We start from the raw sequence: 26,339 nt of genomic DNA, 5'->3' as shown, positions 1-26,339 counted from the left end.
TGACCTGTCGGGTCTATCATGTGATGACCTGTCGGGTCTATCAAATGCAAATTTTCCTGCTCGCTGCGCTCGCAACAGGTATATAGACCATTTAAGGTTTGTAAATTGGGATCCCAAAAATTTGGCATGCGCAAGGGGGGGGGGGGCAAAGAATATTTGACGGGCCGTGGCAGGCCGAGAGGGGGGCAAGCGATTTTTGGCGAGCCGTTTGGAAATTTTACCCCCCCGGGGGGGCTCATAATTATTGCACAGCCCCTAAACTAATGCGACTCTTGTGTATACCGACCTCTGTGGTTTTATCCAAACATGTCTTTTTAAAAGACAGTTCTTGTCCATTCTCAATGTCAGCCTTATGTTCATTTGTAGTGATTCAGGTTGTCAACCCTGAGGCATTTTAAGCTTATTGAAAGTCATGGAGAAGTTTTTGGGCGAATGTAAGTGTCAGTTAAATATTCAATGAAATAGTCTTGAGATAATACTAAATTCCTTTATACACCACACACATGATACAGTCACGCTAATCAGGGCTGTCAACTTTTTGGAATTGCTTGGCGTGAGACAGAGACGTACCGGGATTTGCCGACTCCGTCTCCAATGTTCATTTTGTACCATGATTATTTGAGCCACGGCGCTCGAATGTGAAAAGGGGGGGGGTAGGAGCAACAAATTATTCATGACGATCGTGAAATTTTACTCATTTTCCAGCTTTGTGCGTGAGCTTTACTACCTTGGCGTGAGATTATACTACCTTGGCGTGAGACCGTGAGAAAGTGACCCAATGCGTGAGACTCACGGCCAATGCGTGAGAGTTGACAGCCCTGCGCTAATTATGTTTACACAACATGAACTCGCGACTCGCGTGTTTCAACTTCAAGCAAATTCGCCGATAATAGGTGATCAAAAGCAATCGGAATGTTACAAAAGTACAAATCGCATTCAGCTTACTTCATAGGGTATATTGCTGATCCATTAATTATCCTTTTCTGGTGCATTGTGGGATTGAAAAGGGGGCAAATCGATCGCTAATTTGCTCCCTTTTCTATCCCACAATGCACCAGAAAAGGATAATTAATGGATCAGCAATATACCCTATTATGAGATGATCTTTGGAAAAATACAGCATAATTTGTCACGGTGCTTGCGGAATGCCATGCAGTAAAAAAATACTAAAACGTTAAGTTGCAGCAAGCCATGATTGACAACTAAAAATCGGTGTGTCGTCCTATCCTCAGCTGTCAGTTTCTTATCCACTCACTATGTCCTCACAAAAGCTTTCATGTTGATTACGTAATGTGTTATGGCAAATTGCAATTGGTACAATGAAATAATGAGTAGGGCGGGTTCCGAGGTTATGAGAAAAAAAACCCGGTTTCTCTACATATGCTATGGATGGCGCTCTAGCTGAAATACAGCAAGATAATGTAAGATTTTAAAGATAGTACCGGGTAAATGTAAATCTGTATTTTAGCTAGAGTATCTCGAGCTATTAAATGATGGGTAGCATATCTAAAATGCACATGGTGGTCAGAAGTGCATAATTTGAGATGGGTTTTGGAGGCTTAAACATTCTTTAATTTCTTACCATCCTGCACATTTTGTCTTCAAAAATAGTTACATTTTATGAGTATGTAAGTTTGCTTGTCTGAATCAATCCAAATTCGGATATAATTGCATTTCAAGACCTGATGCACAGACAGGGTTCAAATTCGTTAAAAAATTTTGCATAGCAGTTTTTGGCCAATTCATCATAAATCAGGATACATATACTAAAGAGTGCTATACAAATGCAAAATTGGGTAGCAGTTACTTCAAAATAAGGAGCAAACTGCTATGCGATACAGCCAAATTCGAACCCTGCGCACAGAATAGACTGAATAGTGTCACTTCAACCTGTTGTAGTTCTCATCTCATTAATTTTTTCTTTAAAAAAAGATGATCCTTTGATAAAGGAAGGTCTTCTCTATTTACTGACCAATCAGGAAAGAGTTTGGTTAATGTTTTCTGGTGGAATCAGGAATTTCTTGAAACAACCTATTTTAGGTCTAAATCGGGCAAATGCAAGTACCGTACTGCATGTGACATACATACATGCATACATACATACATACAACAAGGCTTTTATAACCCGCCATTTCATAAAGACCACAGCGGGTGTGATGATACAGCAAAACAATATAAAATCAACAAGCATAAAAAATAATGACAGAGCAAACAAATATATGCTACATCATAACATGTACAATTACAAACTCATTTTGGAAAGAGATATGATTTTAAATTTTTCTTGAAGATATTAAGCGATATGGCAGTGCGCAGAGCAATTGGGATTTTGTTCCATAATCTTGGTGCATAGTAATAAAAAGATCTATCAGCAGCAGATTGGAGATTCCGTGGATGAATTTTGTGTTCCATAAGCCGGGTAGTATCTGTAGACGAGTGCAAGCCACTACTAGATGATGCGTAAGCAGTCAAGTTTGAAGCAAGATATGGCGGAGCAATGATATATAGGCCCTACACTTAAAAACAAGAACCAGAATTTTAAATTGGATACGTTCCTGTACAGGCAACCAATGTAACTGTCTCAGGTGTGGTGTGGCATGATCACGTTTGTTGGCACAGTGAATGAGTTTAACAGCCCAGTTTTGTAAACGTTGAAGTTTGGCAAGGTCCACCTGGTTTGATCCCAAAATGAGTGCATTTCCGTAATCTAAACGAGAGAGTACAGGAGCACTAATGATGTGATGACAAGAATCTGTGTCTAGAAACCGACGTATGCGTGAGATGTTGCGGAGTTGAAAAGTGATTGATTTGCAGAGTCCGTAAATATGAGGAGACATAGACATGTGAGTGTCAAACAAGATGCCCAGATTGCGAACAGTATCTGAAGGGTGGACACTTTCAGAACCAAGTTGGAGATGAACTGGCAGCATCTTGCGTTTGTTAATTATTATGTGACACTGCTACAAAGAACTCAGTCTTGACGGATTGAAGTCAAGATAGAGTTGAATATCATCTGCATACATGTGGTAAGAGATGTGATGTTTTCTGATGATGCGACCGATAGGAATAGTGTAAATCTTGAATGACGCAGGTCCAACAATTGAGCCCTGTGGGAGACCGTAATCCATGTGGCGAGGTTCTGAAAAAGCACTATTGATAACAACTTTGGTTTTCCTTCCAGTAAAATAAGACTTAATTATACCACATAAGTGCAGTTCCTGACAGACCGATCTCATTTGCTATTCTGCTCACAAGTATAGTATGCTCAACCGTGTCAAACGCGGCAGAAAGGTCCAACAGGGCCAGGAACACACCTTGTTGGTTATGGATGTAATTCATTATGTCAGATTTTACTTGGAGGAGAGCCGTTTCAGTACTATGAGCTGACCGATAGGCGGACTGCAGCTCCTCACCTAACCTGTGCTCTTCCATATGGACCTTTATGCAATTAAAAACATGTTTTTCAATCAGTTTAGACAAGAAAGGTATATTAGCAACTGGCCGGTAGTTTTTCAGATTATTTGGATCAAGAGACTGGTTTTTGATGATTGGATTTATTATGGCTTGTTTGAGAATGTCAGGAAAAATACAGGTGGATAATGACATATTCATCATATGTGTTAGGGGCTGTGCAATAATTATCAGCCCCCGAAAAATTTCGAACGGCTCGCCAAAAATCGCTGCCCCCCTCTCGGCCCGCCAAAATTCTTTGCCCCCCTTGGACATGCCAAATTTTGGGATCCCAAATTCAAACTTTATATGGTCTAGATGTATGTTGCGAGGGCAGCGAGCAGGAAAATTTGCATATTTAAGCGTTTCCGTACTTTTTAAGCGTTTTCCCTAAGCCTTTTAAAGCATTTTATTAAAAGGTGCCCGTGAATCGTGCCAAAATCGCTTCCCCCCTCTCGGCTTGCCAAAAATTGCTTCCCCCCCCCCCTTTTGGCTCACCAAAAATTTCTTGCCCCCCCCCAATTTTACCCTCCCCCAGGGCTCATAATTATTGCACAGCCCTTATAACAGGAGCAAAAATAGAAATGTTTTCTTTCAAGTACCATGTGGGTACAGGGTCAAGCCAACAACTTTTGGCATTAGAATTATTTACAAGATCAACAACATCTTTTTCACTCAGAACATTGAATTCAGAGAGTTTACATACATGTAACAGATTCTTCTTCTTAGCGTGTCCAAGCGCAGGGTCAAATGCACCCGAGCCAATAGCTGACGCAGTGACGAGCAGAATCGATGAATTCAGCTAGGTCCTCATGTGTACAGTGTTGCCCCATCTGTGGACACACCAACAGGTGTTCCATAGTCTGTGGAACCGTTCCACACTCACAGGTAGTGTTTTGCCCTTCTGGTAGGTAGCCCCATTTCTGCAAAACGACCTTGCACCTTCCGACCCCTGATCTTAGTCTGTTGAGACACCGCCACTCAGGCCATGTGGAATCAGCTCCAGGTGGTAGCTGCTCACTGGGTTGCAGTCCCATAGCTGGTGAATTGGGAAATCTCTATTTCCACTGGGTGAGTCTTTCCACTTCCTTGGAGACTGTCCCAAGAGGATGAACTTTGCTTAGGAAGCTTCCCCTGGATGTAACAGATTGATCATATGAGACACTGCATACCTCTTCTACTTCTACTTCGTTGATTCTCGTCAGAGCCTGTTCAGCATCTGGACGAGGGTGCTGCAGACGACCGATGGTGTGGTGCAAGTGTAAACTATGTACATGTTCTTGTGCTGGTGACTATGTACATGGAGATGCTGGACTGCTTTAGAGCGTTGCGATGGCATCCTTGAACTGCTCCACTGAGGGCAGCTCAATGATATTTTGAGGAAGACCATCCCATTCCTTCAACGTTCTGGGGAAGAAGCTATGTTTGTAGGAGTCACTGCTTGTGCTTAGTCTGGTGAAACGGTGCTGTTGTTGACTTCTGGTAGTGCGAGCCCTGGGTTGAATGTAATCCGGCAGGGGGATGGCCACATGTCCATGAATGATCTTATGCATCATGACCCATCTACTGTGTTGTCTTCTTTTTTGAAGAGGTGGTAGACCAAGCTCCTCTCTCATGGCTGTGACACTATCTTCACGATTGTAGTTGCCAGAGATGAATCTCACTGCTCTTCGTTGTACTCTTTCAAGCTGATCTACCTGATTCTGTCTGTAGGGGTCCCATATGGCTCCAGCATATTCAAGTTGGGATCTCACGAGGGTGGTGTTTAGCTGTTTTGTTGCTGTTGAACACTGCGCAAGATTCCTTCTGATAAATCCCAGGGATTGCGATGCTTTAGATGTTACATTTGCGATGTGTGGTTTCCAACTCAGCTTCCCATGAATCTCAACACCCAAATACGCTTGACTGGATATTGCTGACAGCCTATCTCCCTTCATGTTGTAGCTATGGATGATAGGGTTCTTCTTTCTATGGATCCGCATGGTGTAGCACTTTTTCGAGTTGAAACCTGGGTTTTTTCTGAGAACAATACGAACACATAATCTTTTCATGACTTTAGTGAAGCGACCTCGATGGCTATCATTTCTATACACCATCCATGTCCAGTGAAGTAAGAGAGAATTGAATAGATGCGTGTTCGTCACAATAGAAAAACACAATAGAAATTAGCATCTCATGAATGCCCAACCGATATTTAGAAATAAGAAAACCCACTTTTGGACAGGATTGGCTTTTGTCTGGTCTTCCATGATCATGAATGATGATAGTCGCATGGTCGTCATTTTAGACATTTATGATCTAATTGGTCTTTACTTATAATTATATGACCATGAGTATGACTTGACTTAACATTTTGTACATCATGATATTTGATGGGTCTGCACACCCCTACCCAAACCAAACTTGATTTATTATAAAGTTCTTGATCTGCATCTTTATCATTGCAAATCAGGAGAAAATTACAAATTGAGTGGATTTTCAAGATTCTCGCGCAAGCACAGCCTATAAACTTAAAAGCCGAGAATACCCACAGTTTTGTTTAAAAGACAACGTACAGTAAATGCAGTAAATGGCCTCAGAGCACATCCAGAAACCAACCACCTACATTGCACTCCTCGGGTAATGGTTGTTTTCATGCTGAAATGCATGATTGGATGACGCACTGTGCGGGTCACACAGAGTTGGTTGTGAAAGATGGTACGACCATAGTCGGGTGTGGTCACTTGGTAAAAACATGCACGTCTGACCGGGGTCTAACAAATGCCAGTCCTGCGTGCCTTCTTGTAAATGTGATTGAGCTTTGCATGTTTTTGCATACATTGTAGACCATAAAAATATGTGGGTACTGGGTATTTTTCATCCCTCTCACTTCTGGAATGATTGGCCCTCATTAAGGGCTCTGGTATGAGCGTTTGGACAGTATTTTTTGTGGACAATGAGATGTCCTTCTGATATCAAATAATGTTGATTATTTGAAATTTGCGATATAATACAAATTTTATGACAAATTACTAAAATTTGATATTTTAAAAACTTTTGATATAACCTTGATTCCTTGAAGTAAACTTAAGGTGTATGGAATATGTAGCTGGGATAAAAGCCGATGATCAGTTGAAAATTTTGACCTTTCATATTATTGAAGATATACATTTTTGGTGTTTTTGGGAAAAAAATCCATCTTCAATGTTAGACCGAATATTCAGTCGATTATACATACTACAATGTGAAAGGTCAAAATTTTCAATTGATTGTCGGCTTTTCATCCCAGCTACATACACTTTAAGTACATATAATTAGATTTATAAAGTTTACTTTGAGGATTGTTAAATATCAAAAATATTGATTTTGAATAATTTGCCATAAAATGTGTATTATATTGCGAATTTAAAAAAAAAAAAAATTATTTGATATCATCAGGACATTCTTCATATTTAGAATGCAATTCGATATGTCTGATGTGCTCTCATGTCCCACAAAAAATATTGTCCAAACGCTCATACCCCACCCATTAAAGGAGCTTATGGGTGATGCTTGGACTTTATACCTGTGGGGGTTGGTCTGTATATTTAACTCCAATTTGACCTTCTTAGAAACTAATGTCAACCATACTGTACATATTTGGTTCCATTGATAACATTAAACGCCCATGACATGCCCCTATATAAAGCGTCCACCCAGTTGACAACAAGCAAACTGATAATATTAACTGTCCATGCAAATCTGGATCATGGTTTGAAACATATGGCATGCACACTCACTGATGATGATGGATGAATATCACTGTCATGTCCAGGATCTTTTCCTGCGGGAGGCTCAAAGGGGCTTTCAGAGTTATGCGGGGGGGCTTAATGGCTAAAATCACCAAAAAACGGCTGATTTTACACGGTTTTTAACAAAGTGCTGGGGGCTTGCACCCAAAGCCCCCCCAGGACACGCCACTGAATATTTTGGATTATTTTTTAAGTATGCAATTATGTAAACAATGTAAAAAATAAGTGCCCACCCAAAATGACTTTGTTAAGCGCACTGGGCGGTTATTGGAACAAATACAGTATTTGTTTTTAAAGAAATAATAAACAGTGATGTGATCCTTAAATTTTTGATACCAGGAACTATTTGTATTGAACTTTGAACATGTACTTTTTAAACTTTGTATACCCGGTATGTAGAATTGACATTACCACATCATGGGGTCAGCAGCAGATTGGAATTGCATCCGAGAGAAGGTGATTGCCAGAGTAGACAGCAGTGCAGAAGATCTAAACAAGATTAGCCAGGAAATATGGTCCAACCCAGAACTCAAATTTGAAGAACACCATGCACATAAAGTATGTTTGCTACAGCCCTATGTGGAAAGTTCTAAAGGTTTGCCAAGTCAAAATTCAGGTTAACTATGTAAATCTATGTTGATTATGAATTAAGGTTTGCTATAACCCACACTGCCAGATCAAGTTGAATCCGCCGCGAGGCATACTGTTTTTGAAATGTTGATATGAGATGCGTTATCATAGGTCTGTTTCCAATGCTCAAGGAATTGGCATTCAACAAAGCTATACTGACTTTTTCTTACGTCTTCTGACGAGATGTTAAGCATTAGTGAGAGATAGTGTTTTATTTCTTAAGATCACGCCAAAGATTAGAGTGTTGCAGCTATGATGAATAAATATTCATATGAGATCACTAAAATTACATTGTGACTTGACTTGCATGTCTTTGTGTCTTATTTCCTCCCATATTTACTCAGATGAACCCACTTTGTGTTAAGCCTTTTATAAGGAACATTTGTGTTGTTATTGTTTAAGGATCATAAGGGATGGCTGTGACATCAAAACAGACAATCCTTACAAAAGCTTTAAAAATCTGGGGTTTCATTTAGCTTGCTACACTCGCAAAGTGGACTTTTTGGCCTTTGGTAATTTTGGGGCGGGGTGAAAGTGTCTTACCTACACCCCTGATCTTATCTTGTTTACTGTAAATCTGTAACTAAATACACATAGTTTTTTTTTTATTTCAGATTATGTTTGAGAGACCCTGGTTTATGGGCTTTTTGACCTGTTTGAGGTTTCCATTTTGCACCACATGTCGGTTTTTATGTATTTTGTGCAACAGCTATTAACTAAACTAATTTGCATATTGTTACATCAACATGGTAACTTTTTTGGCCCCCACACATATGTGGGGCTTATGTTATCATCCAGATGGTTGTTTGCTTCTCTGTTTGTTTGTATCTTTGTTTGTTTGGCTGTCCGGGCGGAAGCAAATTCATTAATCCACTCTGCAGCTCCAACGCAGTAACCAGTCAACTTCAAACTTGGTATGAGGATAGGATGTGGTAGCCTGATGTGCTGTATCGTTTTGTGTCATGTTATTTGCATATTTATGAATATTAATGAGCTTATTTGCATATTTTGCCTAAATTTTCATTAATCCACTCTGCAGCTTAAACGCAGTAACCGATCAACTTCAAACTTGGTTTGGTGATTGGATATGGTGGCCTGGTGTGCTAGTATAGGTTTGTGTCATGTTATTTATATATTTATGAATATTAATGAGTTTATTTGCATATATTGCCTACATTTTCATTAATCCACTCTGCAGCTTAAATGCAATAATAGATCAACTTCTAACTTGGTATTATGATAGTATATAGAGACCCAATATATTGTATAGTTTTGTGGCATGTTATTTGCATATTTATGAATATTAATATTAGCTTATTTGCATATTATTTTTATTAACAAACCTTTATTATTTACACACCTTTGTGTGTGTGTGGGGGGGGCACCTTAATTACGAACTGCGTAATTCTAGTTTTCAAAATTTGTATTTAAAAGTATTTAAAAATATCAATTTTACAAAAATGCATGTCAGTGTGGAGGCATTCTGGTCAATGCCTGCGTCAAGAACCATGCAAGACCTGGACCACAAAATTCTAGTTATTTTATCACTCTCGATGTTGTTGCTTCCACAGCATGAAACTATTCTAAATCATGATTTCACAAGCCACACCTATAATTAGAAACACCAAAACTTTTGTCCTCAATACAGTGTATTTAGTGCTGATCTGTTCATGCATGTAGTTTAGAAAGAATTTTCTCTTTCTGCAACGTCCATGTCCCATGAAATCACCATGTCAACGCTTGAATACAATATAGACAATTTATGCATTTATTGCCTTCAAGCAATGAATTTTGTTACATGATATCCTCATAAGAAGATCTAGATAGTAACAGAAATTGTACCTTATGCATCAAATAAATGAAAGACAACTATTTCAAGGGTTAGTTTCTTCAAAGGAAAACCAAAAAAATGGGTAGATTTCCACTAGCAAAGATCATTGAATTTTTGAAAAGTCATTGTTACAGTTAAAATTAAACATTTCTTAAAAATAATGTCTCATTTTTGTATATATGTAAACCATCTACGCTTTTTTCATGCATTTCAGATTTTGACAGAGTATTTGGTAAAAGAAGGCTTCAAAGTTGAGGGAAACTTCATCTTAGATACAGGGTTCCGTGCAACATGCGGATCAGATGGTGGTGTGAATGTGTGTGTGATCTGTGAGTATGACGCCCTCCCTAATATCGGTCATGCATGTGGACACAATCTCATTGCAGAGTGTGGAATAGGTGCAGGGATTGCAATTAAGACTGGGCTTGAAATTCTAGGAGAAAAAGCAGGAAAGGTGAGAATGTACTTGAGTCACTGGCGATGTAGTGTAGAATTTTGACCAAACAAAATAATAATAATGTTACTCTCTGGGCTACAATGATGCATTAAGTTGGTCACTTTACTTGACCCTTACACTTGTTTTGAGATGAAGGCCCCCCCCCCCCCTCCAAAAATGACCAAAATAGATCTTGAGACAGTATTGATACTGAGACCTGGTCAGGTTTTAAGATCTACACCAGGAAGGATTTTCAGAAGTAGACTCTGAAGTAACTGATTCAGATTGAGAATTTGAGATCATTGTGCTTAAGGGGTACACAGGGTCACTAGAAGTGGAACATATTGTTTTGTATTGTATTTTTAAAGAAATGATGACTTGATACAATTTCGGGAAGGAAATGATGCAAGGAATTCTTCAATTAGCGCAGTAGATTTATGACAAAATGAGCAGTTTTTGAGAAAGTGCCAAATTTGATTTTCTATGCCAATGTTGTTTTCGTCCACCATAACTACTTACCTTAAATTTCCAAATCAAATGTTCTAAAGATACAAAACTAGTTACTATTATCTCATATTTTTCATACTACTTTTATACCATAAAATATGTTTTTGTCAAAATTGAAGAGGTCACATTTTTATCCCTTTTTCACCTTTATTTGTTTAAAACTTCACCAAAGGAAGATGAAATATCTTAACAAACATACTTTTGTGTGTTTTATGACCTAGGTCACAGTACTGGGCACCCCCGCAGAGGAGGGTGGTTGTGGGAAAAAGATGATGATTGATGGCAAAGCTTTTGAGGGAGTTGATGTGGCCATGATGGCACACGGATGTTCATTTTATGTCCCTCGGCCAAAGTATTTGGCTCTTCAGCAGTGAGTGATTCCAAATTAAATAATTTTGCTTCATTCTCATCACAAGTACCTATATTTTATTATTTTCATTTCTGTTGCATGATCAGCGAGTGGGCTATATTATGCCAGAGTCAAGCAAGATGTAAACTATGTACTGACTGAACACAGTTTCACTGATTATTCACTTTTTTTCCACTGTTTTATTTTTATTTTTTTCAAATACACCACACAAAAATCTCACGTTTGACATTACCAGACGTCAAAATAGCTGCTATTGTAAATCTCAATAAAATTCTTCAAACCTCTTGAGAGATGAAAAGGTGGTAATATTCTTGTCAGAAAGCTCATCCCACAGATAAAAATAATAGTACATCTAATAGTTTTATACACTAAGCCAAAAAAGAAACTTATAATTTTTCACAAGGTCATATCTTAAAATCCTGTCTATCAAAATTAACTAAAATTACACACAGGATTGCCTCAGTACTCTACTCAAAACACATGTCAGCAACCAATCAGTTGGCCAACTGACACAACTGCAAAATGCACTGATATGGAACAACTTCCTGGACCACATTCACAGCCCTATTGGCACCCAGCAAAAGAAATCTGTGAGAATGATCTTGAATCACAGGTCACAGCCAACAATTTTAACAACATTAAGTTAAAAACATTAAGGGATCCAAAATGAAGCGTTTATTATGCGTTTACAGTATTTTTTGTGGGACATGAGAGCACCTCAGACCTATCGAATTGCATTCTGAATCTGAAGCATGTCTTTCTGATATCAAATAATTTTCATTTTTTAAAATCACAATATAATACAAATTTTATGACAAATTATAAAAATTAGATATTTTTCAAATTTTTGATATATAACAGTCCTCGAGTAAATTATATAAATCTAATGATATATTCTTAAAGTGTATGTAGCAGGAGGAAAAGCCGACGGTCAATTGAAAATTTTGACCTTTCATATTGAAGATATGGATTTTTTCCCAAAAGACCTAATTTTTTTGGTGTTTTGGGAAAAAAATCCATATCTTCAATACTGAAAGGTCAAAATTTTCAATTGATCGTCGACTTTTCATCCCACCTACATACACTTTAAGTATAAATCATCAGATTTATAAAGTTTACTTCAAGTACTGTTAAATATCAAAAATATCAATTTTAATGATTTGCCATAAAATGTGTATTAAATTGCAATTTCAAAAATCAGAATCAGAATTTGATATCAGAATGACATTCTTCATATTCAGAATGTAATTCGATATGTCTGATGTGCTCTAATGTCCCAAAATAAATACTGTCCAAACGTTCATACCCCAGCCCTTAAAGAGAGTCAAAACAAACTTACCAGGATCATCATGTCACATGTCCAAAGAAATAATGAAGTCCTTTAGTAACGGGAAGCATGGGGCAATCTTCCCCAGGATATCATCAGGAACTTGGTTGGAAGCATGAGAAGCAGGTGCACAGCATGCGTGCAAGCGCATGGTGGACATACCCGTTACTAAAGGACTTCATTATTTGCTTGGACATGTGACATGATGATCCTGGTAAGTTTGTGACCTGTGATTCAAAATGCCGTTCTCACAGATTTCGTTTGCTGAGTGCCAATAGGGCTGTGAATGTGGTCCAGGAAGCTGTTCCATATCACTGCATTTTGCTATTGTGTCAGTTGGACAACTGCTTGGTTATTGACATGTGTTTAGAGTGGAGTATTGAGGCAATCATGTGTGTCATTTTGGTTAATTTTGATGGACAGGATTTTAAGATACGACCTTGTGAAAAATTATAAGTTTCTTTTTGGCTTAGTGTAGTTATAGGAAAAATCATAAAATGTGGGTCCCTATTTTCAGGGTTACCTATATCTCCAATGCAATAAAATATACGTCACTTATACGTTGAACACGGATCGATTGGCGCAAGGTACATATTGGTGCGTATGCACCAAATAAGTAACTTGTAAACATTGGATTTACCATCATTAAATAGGTGGATATTGGGACTACAGTACCGTATTCATTCTAATAAGCGCCCAGGGCGCTTAACAATGTCATTTTGGGTGGGCGCTTATTTTTTACCTGTTTTACCTAATTTTTATTAGAGACAAATTTATGTATGTTATAAATGGGTCCTGAGACGTTCTAGTAGCTTTTCTGATACGTAGAAAATGTATTGGAAGTTTACACAGGACTTCTATACATTGTAGTCCTCCAGCTATTTCACTGTATGTGTATTGACGTCTATCCGTCACTTCAACATTGATGATACCCTTTAGCAAATTGAAAATACCCTGGGTGGGTGCTTATTGGGGCATGGGCGCTTATTGGAATGAATACGGTACTTTATATCTAAAACTAATCAGGGCTCCCCCAAGATTATTGCAGATTATAAAGGAATTGAAAGGATGCTCACCATATACATAAATTGCATGGTAGCCTTACTAGATTTAGTACAATATGTCTCTTGGTAGAAGCATATGAGTGAATTAAAAATTACGAGCCCAAGCTGGTAGGGTGTTAAAAGAGAGTTCAATGCCAATGTTAGCTTAATGATTTAGAATAAGATTTTGTGTGTTCAAACAAGTATTGGGGGTAATGGCATTGTATAAACTTTCAATTGCCATGATGTGCAAGAAGTAAAAAAACCAAAACCAGTTCATAGACTCACTCAGCATGCTTTAAAAAAAACTAATTAGTTATTCACATGATACATAATGGTTACTAATTATTTGTCCTCTCATTCTTTCAGAATAGAAATAAAGTTTATAGGTAAACCAGCTCATGCAGCGGCATTCCCATGGGAAGGAAGGAATGCATTGGATGCAGCAGTGATGTGTTATCAGGCCATTAGTGTCCTCAGACAACAGATGAAACCAGATTGGAGAGTCCATGGTAGGTATTGCAAAGTGTTAAAAGGGGAGAAATTGTTGAACAAATTCATTAGCTGGTCAAGACCTGCACCAAGGTTTAATACATGTTGCAAAAAGTATATTTTCCTGCACAATTCAGTAATCTAAAAGTGACAATTCAGTTATCATTAGGACACTGCATTTGTCACAGGACACCTGAATATACTACCCAAATGACATGTGAGAAAAGTGAAACAGCAAAGTACTATGCACACAGCAAGAAAACGGACACAAGACACAAACTATTATTTAATCACAACATTTAAATTATTATTTCAGTCTGTAATCTTCTCTCTTCTTTTACAAAGACATTAATATTTTACTCCTTACAAAACAGTTTTATACATCATTTATTTAGATCAAGTCATTTTATGACTATATAAATATTTCCAAAGTTCAATTCCAATTGATCTGAAAGTTATGATTTCTGCTCAAAGTATGACTCAAATATCATTAAATGATTATACTTTCAAATATCCACACAATAAATAATATTGCAATTTTGTGAATACAAAATGTACGAGCATTAAGTGTACCTATCCAACTACACATTTTGTAATTGCACACCAATAATGTATTCTGTCGGTCGGACATCCGGGCTATCTCTAGTCTCGGGCCCAAACTGCATGTGGCTCACGGTTTGTTATGAACAACAAAAACCGGCTGTGAAGGAGGCTACATAGCGATGTTGCTGGAGTGGCATTCAATTTCGGAAAAAACAACACTCGACCATGGAATTTAATTTTAAATTTGTCAGTATATAAACGGTAAATCAAGTAAGTTTCTTCCACTCTGAAGACTTAGAAACGGTTGTGTGATTCCACTGACTATTTGCGGTCGAAATTTACATAACACCAATGATAGAAATCATCAACAAAAATCGAATCACGGACTTGTTTTCACTTGAACATCATCAACCGGAAGTGACGTGACACGGACCGACAGAATAGGGATAAAATTGAAGAATTTAGATTCAATCCTAAAAAACTCTGGGAGCAACTGAAAACCCTGGGTTACAGTAATAAAAGCAAGGATCAATCTCGTGTTACTCTTAAAATTGATGGTGACCTTTGTTTTGATCCTAACACAGTTGCCAATCATATCAACCAGTTCTATACTACTGTTGCAAGCACATTAGTCAACAAATTGCCTGCCTCTCTCGGAAAGTTCAGCGTGAACTCCACAATTTTTTCGAGCCATTACGAAAAACTGGGCGTGTCAGCTAATGCCTTTATAGTGCTCAGCACTATGTCGAGTCGTGCGATTTCGGTGTTAAAAGCAAACTTTCACTTGATTTTGTCTCTTGTGGGGGTAAATAATGGGAAAAAAGATGTTTCCATTTTTTATTTTTGTGGAAGTGGTAAAATCCAAGATGGCCGCCAAAATCCTATAAAACTGACTGACACATGCAAAAAAAAAGCTATATATCACTCTTAAAATATGCCAAAATGTAAATTTCAAATACTGGAACTATGTAGCCTTGTGTCAGATACTCAAAGAAAGATTTAATATTTCGGAGTAACTGGTAAAATCCAAGATGGCCGCCAAAATCCTATAAAACTGACTGACACATGCTAAAAAGCTACATATCGCTCTCAAAATATGCTAAAATGTAAATTTCAAACACTGGAACTATGTAGCCTTGTGTCAGACACTCAAAGAAACATGTAATATTTCATGGTAAGTGGTATAAAATCCAAGATGGCCGCCAAAATCTTGTAAAACTGGCTGACACATGCAAAAAAGCCACATATCTCTCTGAAAGTATGCTCAAAATCTAAATTTCAAACACTGGAACTAGCATTGTGTCAGGCACTTGAAGATATATTTAATATTCTAGCCGTCCCGGTTTCCTCTTCCCATGTGGTGGAATATAAAGGGCATATTCTTTCACAGGCTCGTCATCTTCAAGACGCAGTATATGGCCGAGACATTTGAGTTGATGAATCTTGACTCTGGCAACCAGTGGAGTGGTGTTGGTCAGATTGTAGATGGTTTCATTTGGGATCCGATCCACACGCTTGATGTTTAACATGACTCTGTAGCAAGATGTTGCAAAGGCATTGATCTTGTTTTCCATGTCCTTGGTGATTACCCATGACTCGCACCCGTACAGAAGGATAGTGACACAAGTTGTCTCAAACAGCTTGATTTTTGTTCCGATTGGCAGGGATGGGCTTCTCCAAAGGCGTTCCCAGTTTCCAGAAAGCGGCCCAGGCTAGTGCTTTTCTTCTTTTTAGGTCTCCAACACGAGAGCCCATCTTGGAACCCATGTACTTGAAGTCTGTGACATGGTTGATGGTACTACCATAGACTTCAAGTGCTGGCTGGCGCGTTACAGTTTGCAGTCATATATTCTGTCTTAGGTGCGCTGATGACAAGGCCTAGATCTGCTGCTGCTGTTGCAGTCCTACTGGGCCCGGGCTATAGAAGATTCCAACAGGGCAATATTGTCAGCAAAATCCAGGTCATTCAGCATCTTAGCAGGATACCTGCTTGGGTAGGTAACAATTCCAGCATCAATTCCAGAAGTTGATTTTTTCAGGAGGTAGTCTACCAGGATAATGAACAGGAATGGTGCCAACACATCACCCTGAAGCACTCCAGTTGTTACTTGGAAAGGCTCTGAGATACTTCCATCTATCATAACGGCACTATTGGAGTCCTTGTAGAGCACCTGGATGGCATTGACCACAACCTTTGGTATTCCATAATGCCGCAGCACTGAGAACATGACGGACCTGTTGATGGAGTCAAAGGCTTTTTTGAAGTCCACAAAAGTGACTGTCAAGGGAAGTTGGTACTCCTTGAAGCCTTCCACGATCCTCCTCAAAATGTGTATTTGCTGAGCACAGCTTCGACCTGATCTAAAGCCAGACTGGTTGCTTCTCAGTAAAGGATCAATGTGAGGCTGCTTATATACTGCTTAAATGTATATGAGTTTGTTTTTATGATCATGTTTCCAAGTGTATAATTATGTCTTTGAACCAAAAGCACAATGTTTTACATAACCAGACCCCTTGCCAGGTCCAAGATGGACGGCATATCAGATACAGTACCTACTCATGGCACTAGTACATGGTTATACACCACTAATAGGCCTGGGCGATGCATGGAAATGATGAACTATTTGTTTGCGTGGCATCTGAAAAGACTGTTTAAAATCACTGTAATTGACCAAGTGATATAGCCAAAAAAGTACATTTTGGGTTTTGATGCTTCGAAATGGTATATTTTTCTCATTATATGACACTTTTTAGCATTATATTAGCCCTATCTAATTAATTGTAACTTTCAGCTTCAAGGGCACAATGCCAATTTGTTTGCGAAAAGTCTCATTTCAACCTATGTTGAGTTTTTGATCATTTGGGATCTAAATCATCTAGTTTCACCTGAAATTGGTGGCGTTTAACTTTATTTAACTGTGAGAGTTCTGAATTTGAGAACATTCCACCCGAAATCAGCCATTTTCCCATTGACAACAATGTAATGGGTTTAGGGGTTTAGACAGCGTTATCCTAGATTCACGTCCCTTATCTGGGGTTAGGGCGCCTTATCTGGGGTTTAGACTGCATTATCCTAGATTCAGGTCCCTTATCTGGGGTTAGAGCGCATCATCTTGGTTTAGATGCCTTATCCAGGATTTAGACTACCTTTATATCGGGTGATTCGGATAAGAATGGACCACCTATATCATAAAGTATGTTTAAATGAATAAAACACAATATATTTACATGAATTATGGTAAAACTGTACTTTTATATAAAGTTAATGAACTGAAGAACTGAATGTTTACAAACTTTCCCTTCCCTGGTTCTCTATCACTTTGCGGCAGCGGCGATTCTTCCACCCGTGATATCCCTCGAGAAGATTAGGAAGAATCGTATGGCCTCCCAATTTCACATAATCCCATGCATCCTTGATTATTTTGACCAGCATGTTCTTGTTTGTGGCAAATGGGGGAGAGTAAACTTTCTCTTCCATTATAGACCACACATTTTCAACTGGATTGAGATCAGGGCTGTTTCTTGGCCAAAAATCTCGTCCCAGTATGAGGGAAATATATGACTATTTTGCCTTTAAATCAAAGATGCAACCAGAAGTTATTTGTTCACCCTACATAAAATGGTCTGAAAATGAAAAATATTGCCCCAATTTCATGGAGAAAGTTTCTAAATGGAGGCTGATATGTTGTCTTGAAAATTCATTGACACCCAGATGTTTAGTGCTAACGATAACTACCTGAGGGCAGCATAACTGATCATCTGCCTAGTCCATACTTGTCCGAATCAACCATAGGGTTTGTGTTCCTTATCTAGGGTTTAAGGTGCCTTAGTGGGGTTTTTTAACTGCCTTATCGGGGTTTATGTCTCTTATCTGGGGTTAAGGCGCCTATCTGGGGTTTAGATGCCTTATCTGGGGTTTACGACCCTTATCTGGGGTTAACGATCCTTATCTGAAGTTAAGGCGCCTTATCTGGGATTAAGATGCCTTATCTGTTGTTTACGTTCCTTATCTGGTGTTAAGGCGCCTTATCTGGGGTTTAAACTGCCTTATCTGGGGTTTATGTCTCTTATCTGGGGTTAAGGTGCCCTATCTGGGGTTTAGATGCCTTATCTAGGGTTTACGACCCTTATCTGGGGTTAACGATCCTTATCTAGAGTTAAGGCACCTTACGTGGGGTTTAGATGCCTTATCTGTGGTTTATATATATGTTCCTTATTTAGGGTTAAGGCACCTTATTTGGGGTTTGGACTGCTTTATCTGGAGTCTACGTCTTTTTGCACCCGAGATATAGCCAAATTAATTTTCACTGGCGGCCATTTTGAAATTTTGGCAGCCATCTTGGAATGATAGGCTCTAGGCTGTTGTAAATTACTCTATTGGATTCCTTGACCCTGAAAACATGGGTATAGACATCAGAATCGTGCTGCTGGGTGCTTCTCTGACCAAGTTATGGTGATTTTAAGGGATTTTAAGGCCATCTTGAAAAAACGCCTCTACCAAGAATTCCCACACTTTTCGATGGTGCAGACTTCTCTCATTTTATTCAGCGTCCTCAAATCTATAAAGAGACACCTTCAAAACGTCTTGTACTCAACCCGAGAAGGGGACTTCCATTCTGTACCCTACTAAAGCGCAATTTATGAGTAAAATATGGCAAATTTTCAATCACGGCGGCCATCTTGGATTTTAGGGACTAAACGGTCTTTAAAAAAAAGGAAACATGTTTTATTTCAATCTTTGCCTTCCAATGCAATGAAATCAATTGAGAAATTGCTTTTAACAAAGAAAGCGCACGACTTCTCCTTTGTTCAACATAGTGCTGGGCACTATTAAATTATGCCCTGTGTCAAGTGATTTTATCTTGAAAGAGCTTCGCTCTCTTAATCCCAACAAAAGCACAGGCCTTGATGGAGTTCCTGCCAAATTTCTGAGAGATGGGGCAGCATTATTAAAAATCAGTTGACCCATATAATTAATGTGTCAATAGCTACTAGCACTGTACCAACTGAATTTAAGCTTGCTCGTGTAAAACCCTTGTACAAAAAAAATAGTCGCTCTGAGGTTGGAAACTACAGGCCAGTGAGCATTTTATGTGTTACATCAAAATTATTGGAAAAAGCTGTGTATTCTCAGTTAGAGACCTATTTGAGAGAAAATAATATTTTGTATGGGTACCAATCGGGATTTCGGAGTTCATTTTCTACTGATACCTGCTTAATTCATCTCAACGACTATATCAGGAGTCAAATGTCCGTGAGGTAATTACACGGTTTAGTCTTAATTGATCTACAGAAGGCATTCGACACTGTTGACCATGTCATTCTCTGCCAAAAACTTAGAGCCATGGGTGTATCTTCTGTTGACTGGTTTTCATCATACCTTAGTGACAGGAAGCAGATTGTCAATGTAAACGATGTTGACTCTAATCCCCTTGGTGTCTCGTGCGGTGTGCCGCAAGGCAGCATTCTTGGGCCCCTTTTGTTTCTTTGCTACGTGAATGACATGGCCAGCAGTGTCGACTGCAAGCTTCTGCTCTACGCTGATGACAGCGCTCTTTTAGTGTCTGACAAAAATCCAGGGCACATTGCAGAGAGACTTGGTAAAGAGCTTGACTCATGTAGACAGTGGCTTATAGACAATAAACTTTCTTTACACCTTGGAAAGACGGAGTGCATGCTATTTGGTACAAAAAAAAGACTTGGGAAAGTTAATTCATTTCTGTTTCTTGTGGTGGTCAGAAAATAACATCCTCCAAGGTTGCAAAATATTTGGGGTGACCCTTGATGAAACACTGAATGGGGAGTCAATTGCTCAAGATATTATTAAAAAGGCTAGCGCACGGTTGAGGTTCTTGTATAGACAAGCTGGTAATTTAAATTTAACCACACGCAAGATAATTTGCAATGCCCTTATTATGTGTTATTATGATTATACATGCTCTTCATGGTATTCCTCTCTCTCACAACATTTTAAGAACAGGCTGCAAACCATGCAAAATAAAGTTGTGCGGTTCATTTTGGACTTGGGTCCTCGTGCACACATTGGTCAAGCAGAGCGGAACAAAATTGGTTTGTTGTCTGTTCATGATAGGGTGATTCAGTTGAAACTGAATCAAGCTTTTAAAATCTTCCATGAAAAAGCCCCAGTCTATCTAAGTGCCAATTTTACCCGTACAAAATCTTTGCATAACTACGGTACCAGGGATAGCCCATACAATTTTGTTGTTCCAAGAAACCACGGTAATGTTAGTCACACCTTTTTTTATAGTGGCATCAAACATTGGAACTCTTTACCAAATTCCATCAAACAGATCACCAATTTGACCCAATTTAAAAAAACCGTCAAAAAACATCTGATGGATCAAGCCATAAGAACTGAGCAGAGATCTTTCATCAGGTATTGATGGGGTTTGATCTTTTTCCTTTTGGTCGTATTTATGTGCAATATATGGGGTTTGGGTGTTATTTAGTTATTTTATGTGCAATATTTTGGGTTTGGGAGTTATTTATTTATTGGGAGTTATTTATTTATTTATTTATTTGGTTCTGTTGCCTGATCTGCTTGTTTCCCCCATTTCTTTTTTCTTTAAGGACCCCAATGGAAATAAGCCTCAATTTTTATTGAGGCTTTTTGGGCTATCCTTGGTACTCGCCTGGTGTTTACTCCATAATCCATACATTTCGTTGTTATATCTGGTTTTTCATGCAATTGACCACATCTTGTATGTATTTATAATGTATCTTTTTATCATATGTGCTGTAATATTTTTTATGTGAGTACTGAATAAATATGAATGAATGAATGAATGAATGATGCTTACAAATGCAATAATATGTAATTACTTATCCAAGTACAATTAGATCAATAGGATCAATCAAATTCCAAAAAGTTATATTTCTACATTTTAGCTATATGTCAAGCACAAGCAATGATCAAGATTTAACTCATGATGATCTTTCCATAAAGAAGTCCTTTTCAGAAGGCTATCAGTGATCATCAAACAAAACTTTGAATCACCAATCAAAAACTTTACTCAAAACAAAGAATCACAACCTCTGCTGTGTTTTAGTTGCCACAAGAATGTATGTCAGAATGTGTTTCACAATGCTTGGCACAATTGACTTTTTAACAAAAGCTGCACTAATTTGAATCTTATTTAATAAAGTTAATGTTCACATTAGATGACAAACATAATACATATCTATCAAGGCATCCACAACATTTTTAAGTGTTTCAATCAATTCATGAAACAGTTTAATAATTTAATATCAAGTATTTTTAAATTGAATATCAACAAATCAACAAATGTAGCATATCAACTTGTGTTCATCCAAAAATACAAGTTGCGTCTTTCATGTCTTTCCAACAATAATTAAAGTCACATGAAAGTTCTGTTTAATAATCTAAACTTCCAAAATATATTAGATTATTACAATTGAATTTGTTGATATAAAAAAAAATATACAAATTCAAATAATTTACAAATACTTTGCAATCCAGTTCAATACTGACAGTATATCTTTTTATGTAATTGCCCCAATGGGTTGGAGGAGTCACACCTTTTGGTGACAGTGTCTCGATGCTTCTGACTCTTCCTGGCTAGCCCATTGGGTCTATTTTTACTTTTGTTTCCTTTTGTATGTATTGCGTAATTTTACTTTGCTTTTTGATGTATTTTTAGCCGAATTTGTAAAATAAAATAAATAAAAGACAATTTTCAGTCTTCCTAAAGTGGCAGAGCTGGCCAAGTACCCTGGAGTTTCAGATGTTACAAATGCGGTCACTTCACCAACATTACAGCTGTTAACAAATCATCAACCTCACACAGATTGGTATTCATAATGAAGCGGCTAGCATGCATCATAATGGTACAGCTTGAATACTCATGGTTACGTTAAAACTCGGACCATTTCTGATGACACTTTTAAAGTTTGGTCATGTCGGTCGAAAACTGGAAAATGATTCAAGATAAAAACCCAAACAAAAATAACATGCTGGAAAATTATGAACAAAACCAAGCTATTCCCCTTTAATTTGGTTTAACTTCTTTTGAACACTCATCACATAAAATAATCCAGTTTCTCAAAACATTTCATATAAACACATTTTAACTCATGACCATTTTTGCCATTAATACAATCTTTAAATATTGCACATTAAATTCAATAAATGAAAAACATATAAAAATATGAAGTTAATCCATGCAAGATTTCATCAGTTTCTAAAAAATGCATCACATCTCTATTTACCAAATTTCATTATCTTCTTGCAATGGCAGAGACAACAATAAGCAATATTAAACATCCATTATTTTACCAATGTCCATAACATAATAGAGAATGGTATACTCACTTCATTCCTTCAAAGAGTTGACTTCCAACCAATGGACTGCAATTGATGTTCAACACAAGTGGAAGGTGCGACGACTGAAATACATCTATTATTTCAGCTCCCATTTTAAAAAACAAACTCTTTTGGTTATCACTACTGTCCTCCGCGGTGTAGATATTTCAATGCCTCTAAAATTTCAGGTCTTACACCAGAACTAACTGTCCTCACAGGTGTAGATATTTCAATCTACAATGCCTCTAAAATTTGTAGGTCTTACACCAGTACCAAAAAGTTATTTTGATGATGCGATCATCTTTACTAGCAACTACAGACCCATGTCTGCTCTCAAACCATAGCTATGTGGAAGTGCCTTGATTTAAAAAAAATTCCACTGAAGAGATGTTGTACTTGAATCTCTTTGTTGAACTCACAAATATTTAATAGCGTTCTATTGTTATCCTCCCAAAACACAATACACACACAAAACAATCAATATAGGCCTTCCCTGCTAAAAACTGCAAGTGTTGCCAGTTGGCAAAATTACAATTCCCAAGAATGAACTTCATAAAAATCCAGGATGAAAATTTAATTTTCACTATCTGTCCTGACAGCATTATCTTGCTAACCTCTTATAGTAATAATGAATTATAATAAACAAGTTTTGCATATCATGGTTAAGTTGATTTCATCAACTAAAAACTGGCACCCCTATAGTCCATATATCTACCTTGAGTCACCGGCACTAGCTTTGAAGTTCAGCATGTGCTGCGTTGGCTTACTGTGGTTTCTTGCGTGTACATATGTGACATGTTGATCACGCGCATAAAAGTATGTACACACACCAAGTAACGCTAAGCTAATGCAGAACACGCTGAACTTCAAAGCTAGTGCCGGTGACTCGAGGTACATGGACTATAGGTGTCTCACATAGTTCAACTGCTGTTTATTGTGTACATCCATGACCCCCAAGCCATCATTTTGAGATGATTGAATGTCAGTTATATGCAGATGATCTATTCATCCTGAAAACACACAGGAGAGTGGAATAATGTAGAATGCTTGCTCAACTAGGATATAAAGTCACCAGCAAAGAGCCTGAGACAGTGGTGCATGATTGAAAAAAAGACGGTTTTAACAGCCTCCCCACTTTTAGGGAAGTCAACATTAAGCAAGATGCATGTTATAAACAACATATGGCATGATATTCAACTTACTATACTGCATATGAGTTAGACTTGATAGGCCACTCTCTGGACATGATACCACCATTATAGTTTTGCTTATGCCCCAGCTTATAGACCACTTGAGACAAATTGTTTTATGCAGTTTTAAAAACTTGAATTTCTTCTGTCAGGAGTACCAGGACAATTTTATCATAGAAAAGGTCAAATCATCTTAAAACTTTGCATATAACGCAGTAAGTTTATCATTTTCCTTCCATTTTTATATGTATTTAAATAGGTATATTTACTAATGGAGGTGTAAAACCCAGCATCATCCCAGAAGAGGCTGAACTATTTTACTACATGAGAGCACCCACCAAGGTTGAGTTAGATGTTTTGATACAGAGGGTGTTAGGATGCATTGATGGAGCAGCCAAGGTGACAGGTTGTGAGGTAAGTTGGTGAAAGAGTCATCAGATTTAATGCATAGGGTGTTAGGATGCATTGATGGAGCAGCTAATGTGATGGCTGATGGGTTGCGAGCTATTCACCCATTGCATGATTCCGCCATATGCAAGGAATGCATTGATGCCTGCCAGTCATATAACATTGTGTAAAGTTACATAATATATACTTTCATGTCTATTGGCAGTTTCAGGCTCTCCTTGCACATAGTGGAACCGTGCATGCAATGGCCGGATTTGGTACAAAATGTCCTTTGGTTTGATACAGAGGGTGTTAGGGTGTATTTTGTTTTTGTTTTCTGATGAATTTGTAATTAATGCAGCTCTAGATTTTGCCAACAGGTTAAAAGAAAAAGGCATTAATTGCTTCTTAAATTCAGAAACCATCAAAAGCTGCATTTTCTTCAAAAATACCACGAAGTTCTTGCATTCCACCAATCAATTGCAGACTATCACATTTCATCATATTACTTCTTTTTCCACAGGCAAATTACAAGTTGGGACTTAACGATCTTGATGTTGTCACCAACAAAGGGCTCATCTCAATATATGAAAAGCATGCACAAAACATGGGGGTAACATTTGAAACCAATCCAAGCATAAGAGATGCTGCTGTTGGATCTACTGATATGGGCAATGTATCTTATGTGGTACCCAGCATTCATCCTCTGTTTGATATCAACACAGATGCACCCATCCACTCACGAGAGTTTACTGCTTATGCTGGTATGTGTGATATGAATTCTGTTTTGGACTGGTTAGCTAAAGTCATTGCTTTGTTAAAACAGAACACTCTAAATTTATCATATTCAGATTTTTAAACTTCGTTGAACATATTTTTGATCTCTCAAAATCAAATGTGGCATAGTCTTGTGTGTTCAGCATTTATCAGCATTCGTTAAGCGAATATGATTACACTCTAGTGGTTATACATTTTATCATTGTTTATCTCTTTTTGTAGGAGCACCAACAGCTCAGGAACCAACCCTTACTCAAGCTAAAGCTCTTGCTCTTACTGGCCTAGAATTACTCATGCCTGGCAACAAACAGCTACTAGAAGATATTCGCAAGGAATTTGATGAGACATTTGGCAAATCCAAGTAATTCTAACCATGAAGCTGTGATGTTTATATATTTGTTGGAATTTAAAAGGGTGAAATCAAGTTGTCTTCATTCAATTCTCATGTATGGTTGACTTTCTGTTATTAGTTGTTACACACTATGTGACCCCAGTACTAATAAGCCAAATCGGCATTGGAAGTTTGCAATGCATTGTAGGACAGTTTTTACAGTTTTAGGACACTTTTTCCTTTGACCTTTCAAAAAATTCAGAAATATTGGGGTTTTGTACGTAACAAATATGATCTAAAATGTTTTACAATAATTAAAACAAGTATAAAAAATATTAGTATTGTATAAATAAATTATTTAGTATTTTTAATGATCAACATTATGACAATAATAAGAAAATTAATAATAATTACGTCAATTTTCCCGATATGTCAGAGGTCAAAGTGTCCCAAAACTGCTCTCAAAAAACGGAAGTTAGAATGGCGATTGGGCTTATTGTCTGTGAGTGTGATGGATGAAATATAGGCCTAATCACATGGTGAAAGATGGATTGTTTCCCAGAGTGATTCTATTTCAACCAATACACAAATTTAATATTGTTTTTTTTTTATCACTCATACATAAATTCATTAACATAATACCAAGTTGAAGTTCTTCCATGGCTTAATTCAATATACTGAAATTTATTTACCCATAACTTCATTGGCGAGTCCATGTTTACTAGGCTTGGAGATTTGTTACCAATGTGTGGAAGTTTTTTTATATATTGCATGGCATAAGCATCATTCGCCCTATGCACAGATCCACCATCTTGCTACCAAATGAGGTTCTCCCTGCAAGCGCATGCGCAATAAGTGTATGTTTGTTTCTCACACTTTTCTAGCAACGCACCAGAAGGCTTTCGCAAAGC

The 26,339-nt window shown here is 37.8% G+C and overlaps 1 protein-coding gene across 1 annotated transcript; it reads left to right on the top strand.

Annotated features, from left to right (window-relative positions):
* The first annotated feature begins 373 nt into the window (after window positions 1-373).
* Window positions 374-26,059, top strand: LOC140159591 (xaa-Arg dipeptidase-like). The gene is made up of 8 exons (XM_072183086.1): window positions 374-434; window positions 7,620-7,778; window positions 9,896-10,135; window positions 10,846-10,994; window positions 13,734-13,876; window positions 24,193-24,347; window positions 24,844-25,084; window positions 25,320-26,059. Exons 2-8 carry the CDS (start codon window positions 7,638-7,640, stop codon window positions 25,460-25,462), a joined length of 1,212 nt encoding a protein of 403 aa, XP_072039187.1. The 5' UTR covers window positions 374-434; window positions 7,620-7,637; the 3' UTR covers window positions 25,463-26,059.
* Window positions 26,060-26,339: the final 280 nt, after the last annotated feature.

The sequence above is a fragment of the Amphiura filiformis genome, chromosome 1 (genome assembly GCF_039555335.1).
Source record: "Amphiura filiformis chromosome 1, Afil_fr2py, whole genome shotgun sequence".
NCBI lineage: Eukaryota > Metazoa > Echinodermata > Ophiuroidea > Amphilepidida > Amphiuridae > Amphiura > Amphiura filiformis.
Note: the sequence above shows the minus strand (reverse complement) of the source record. Positions and strands in the feature narration are given on the sequence as shown.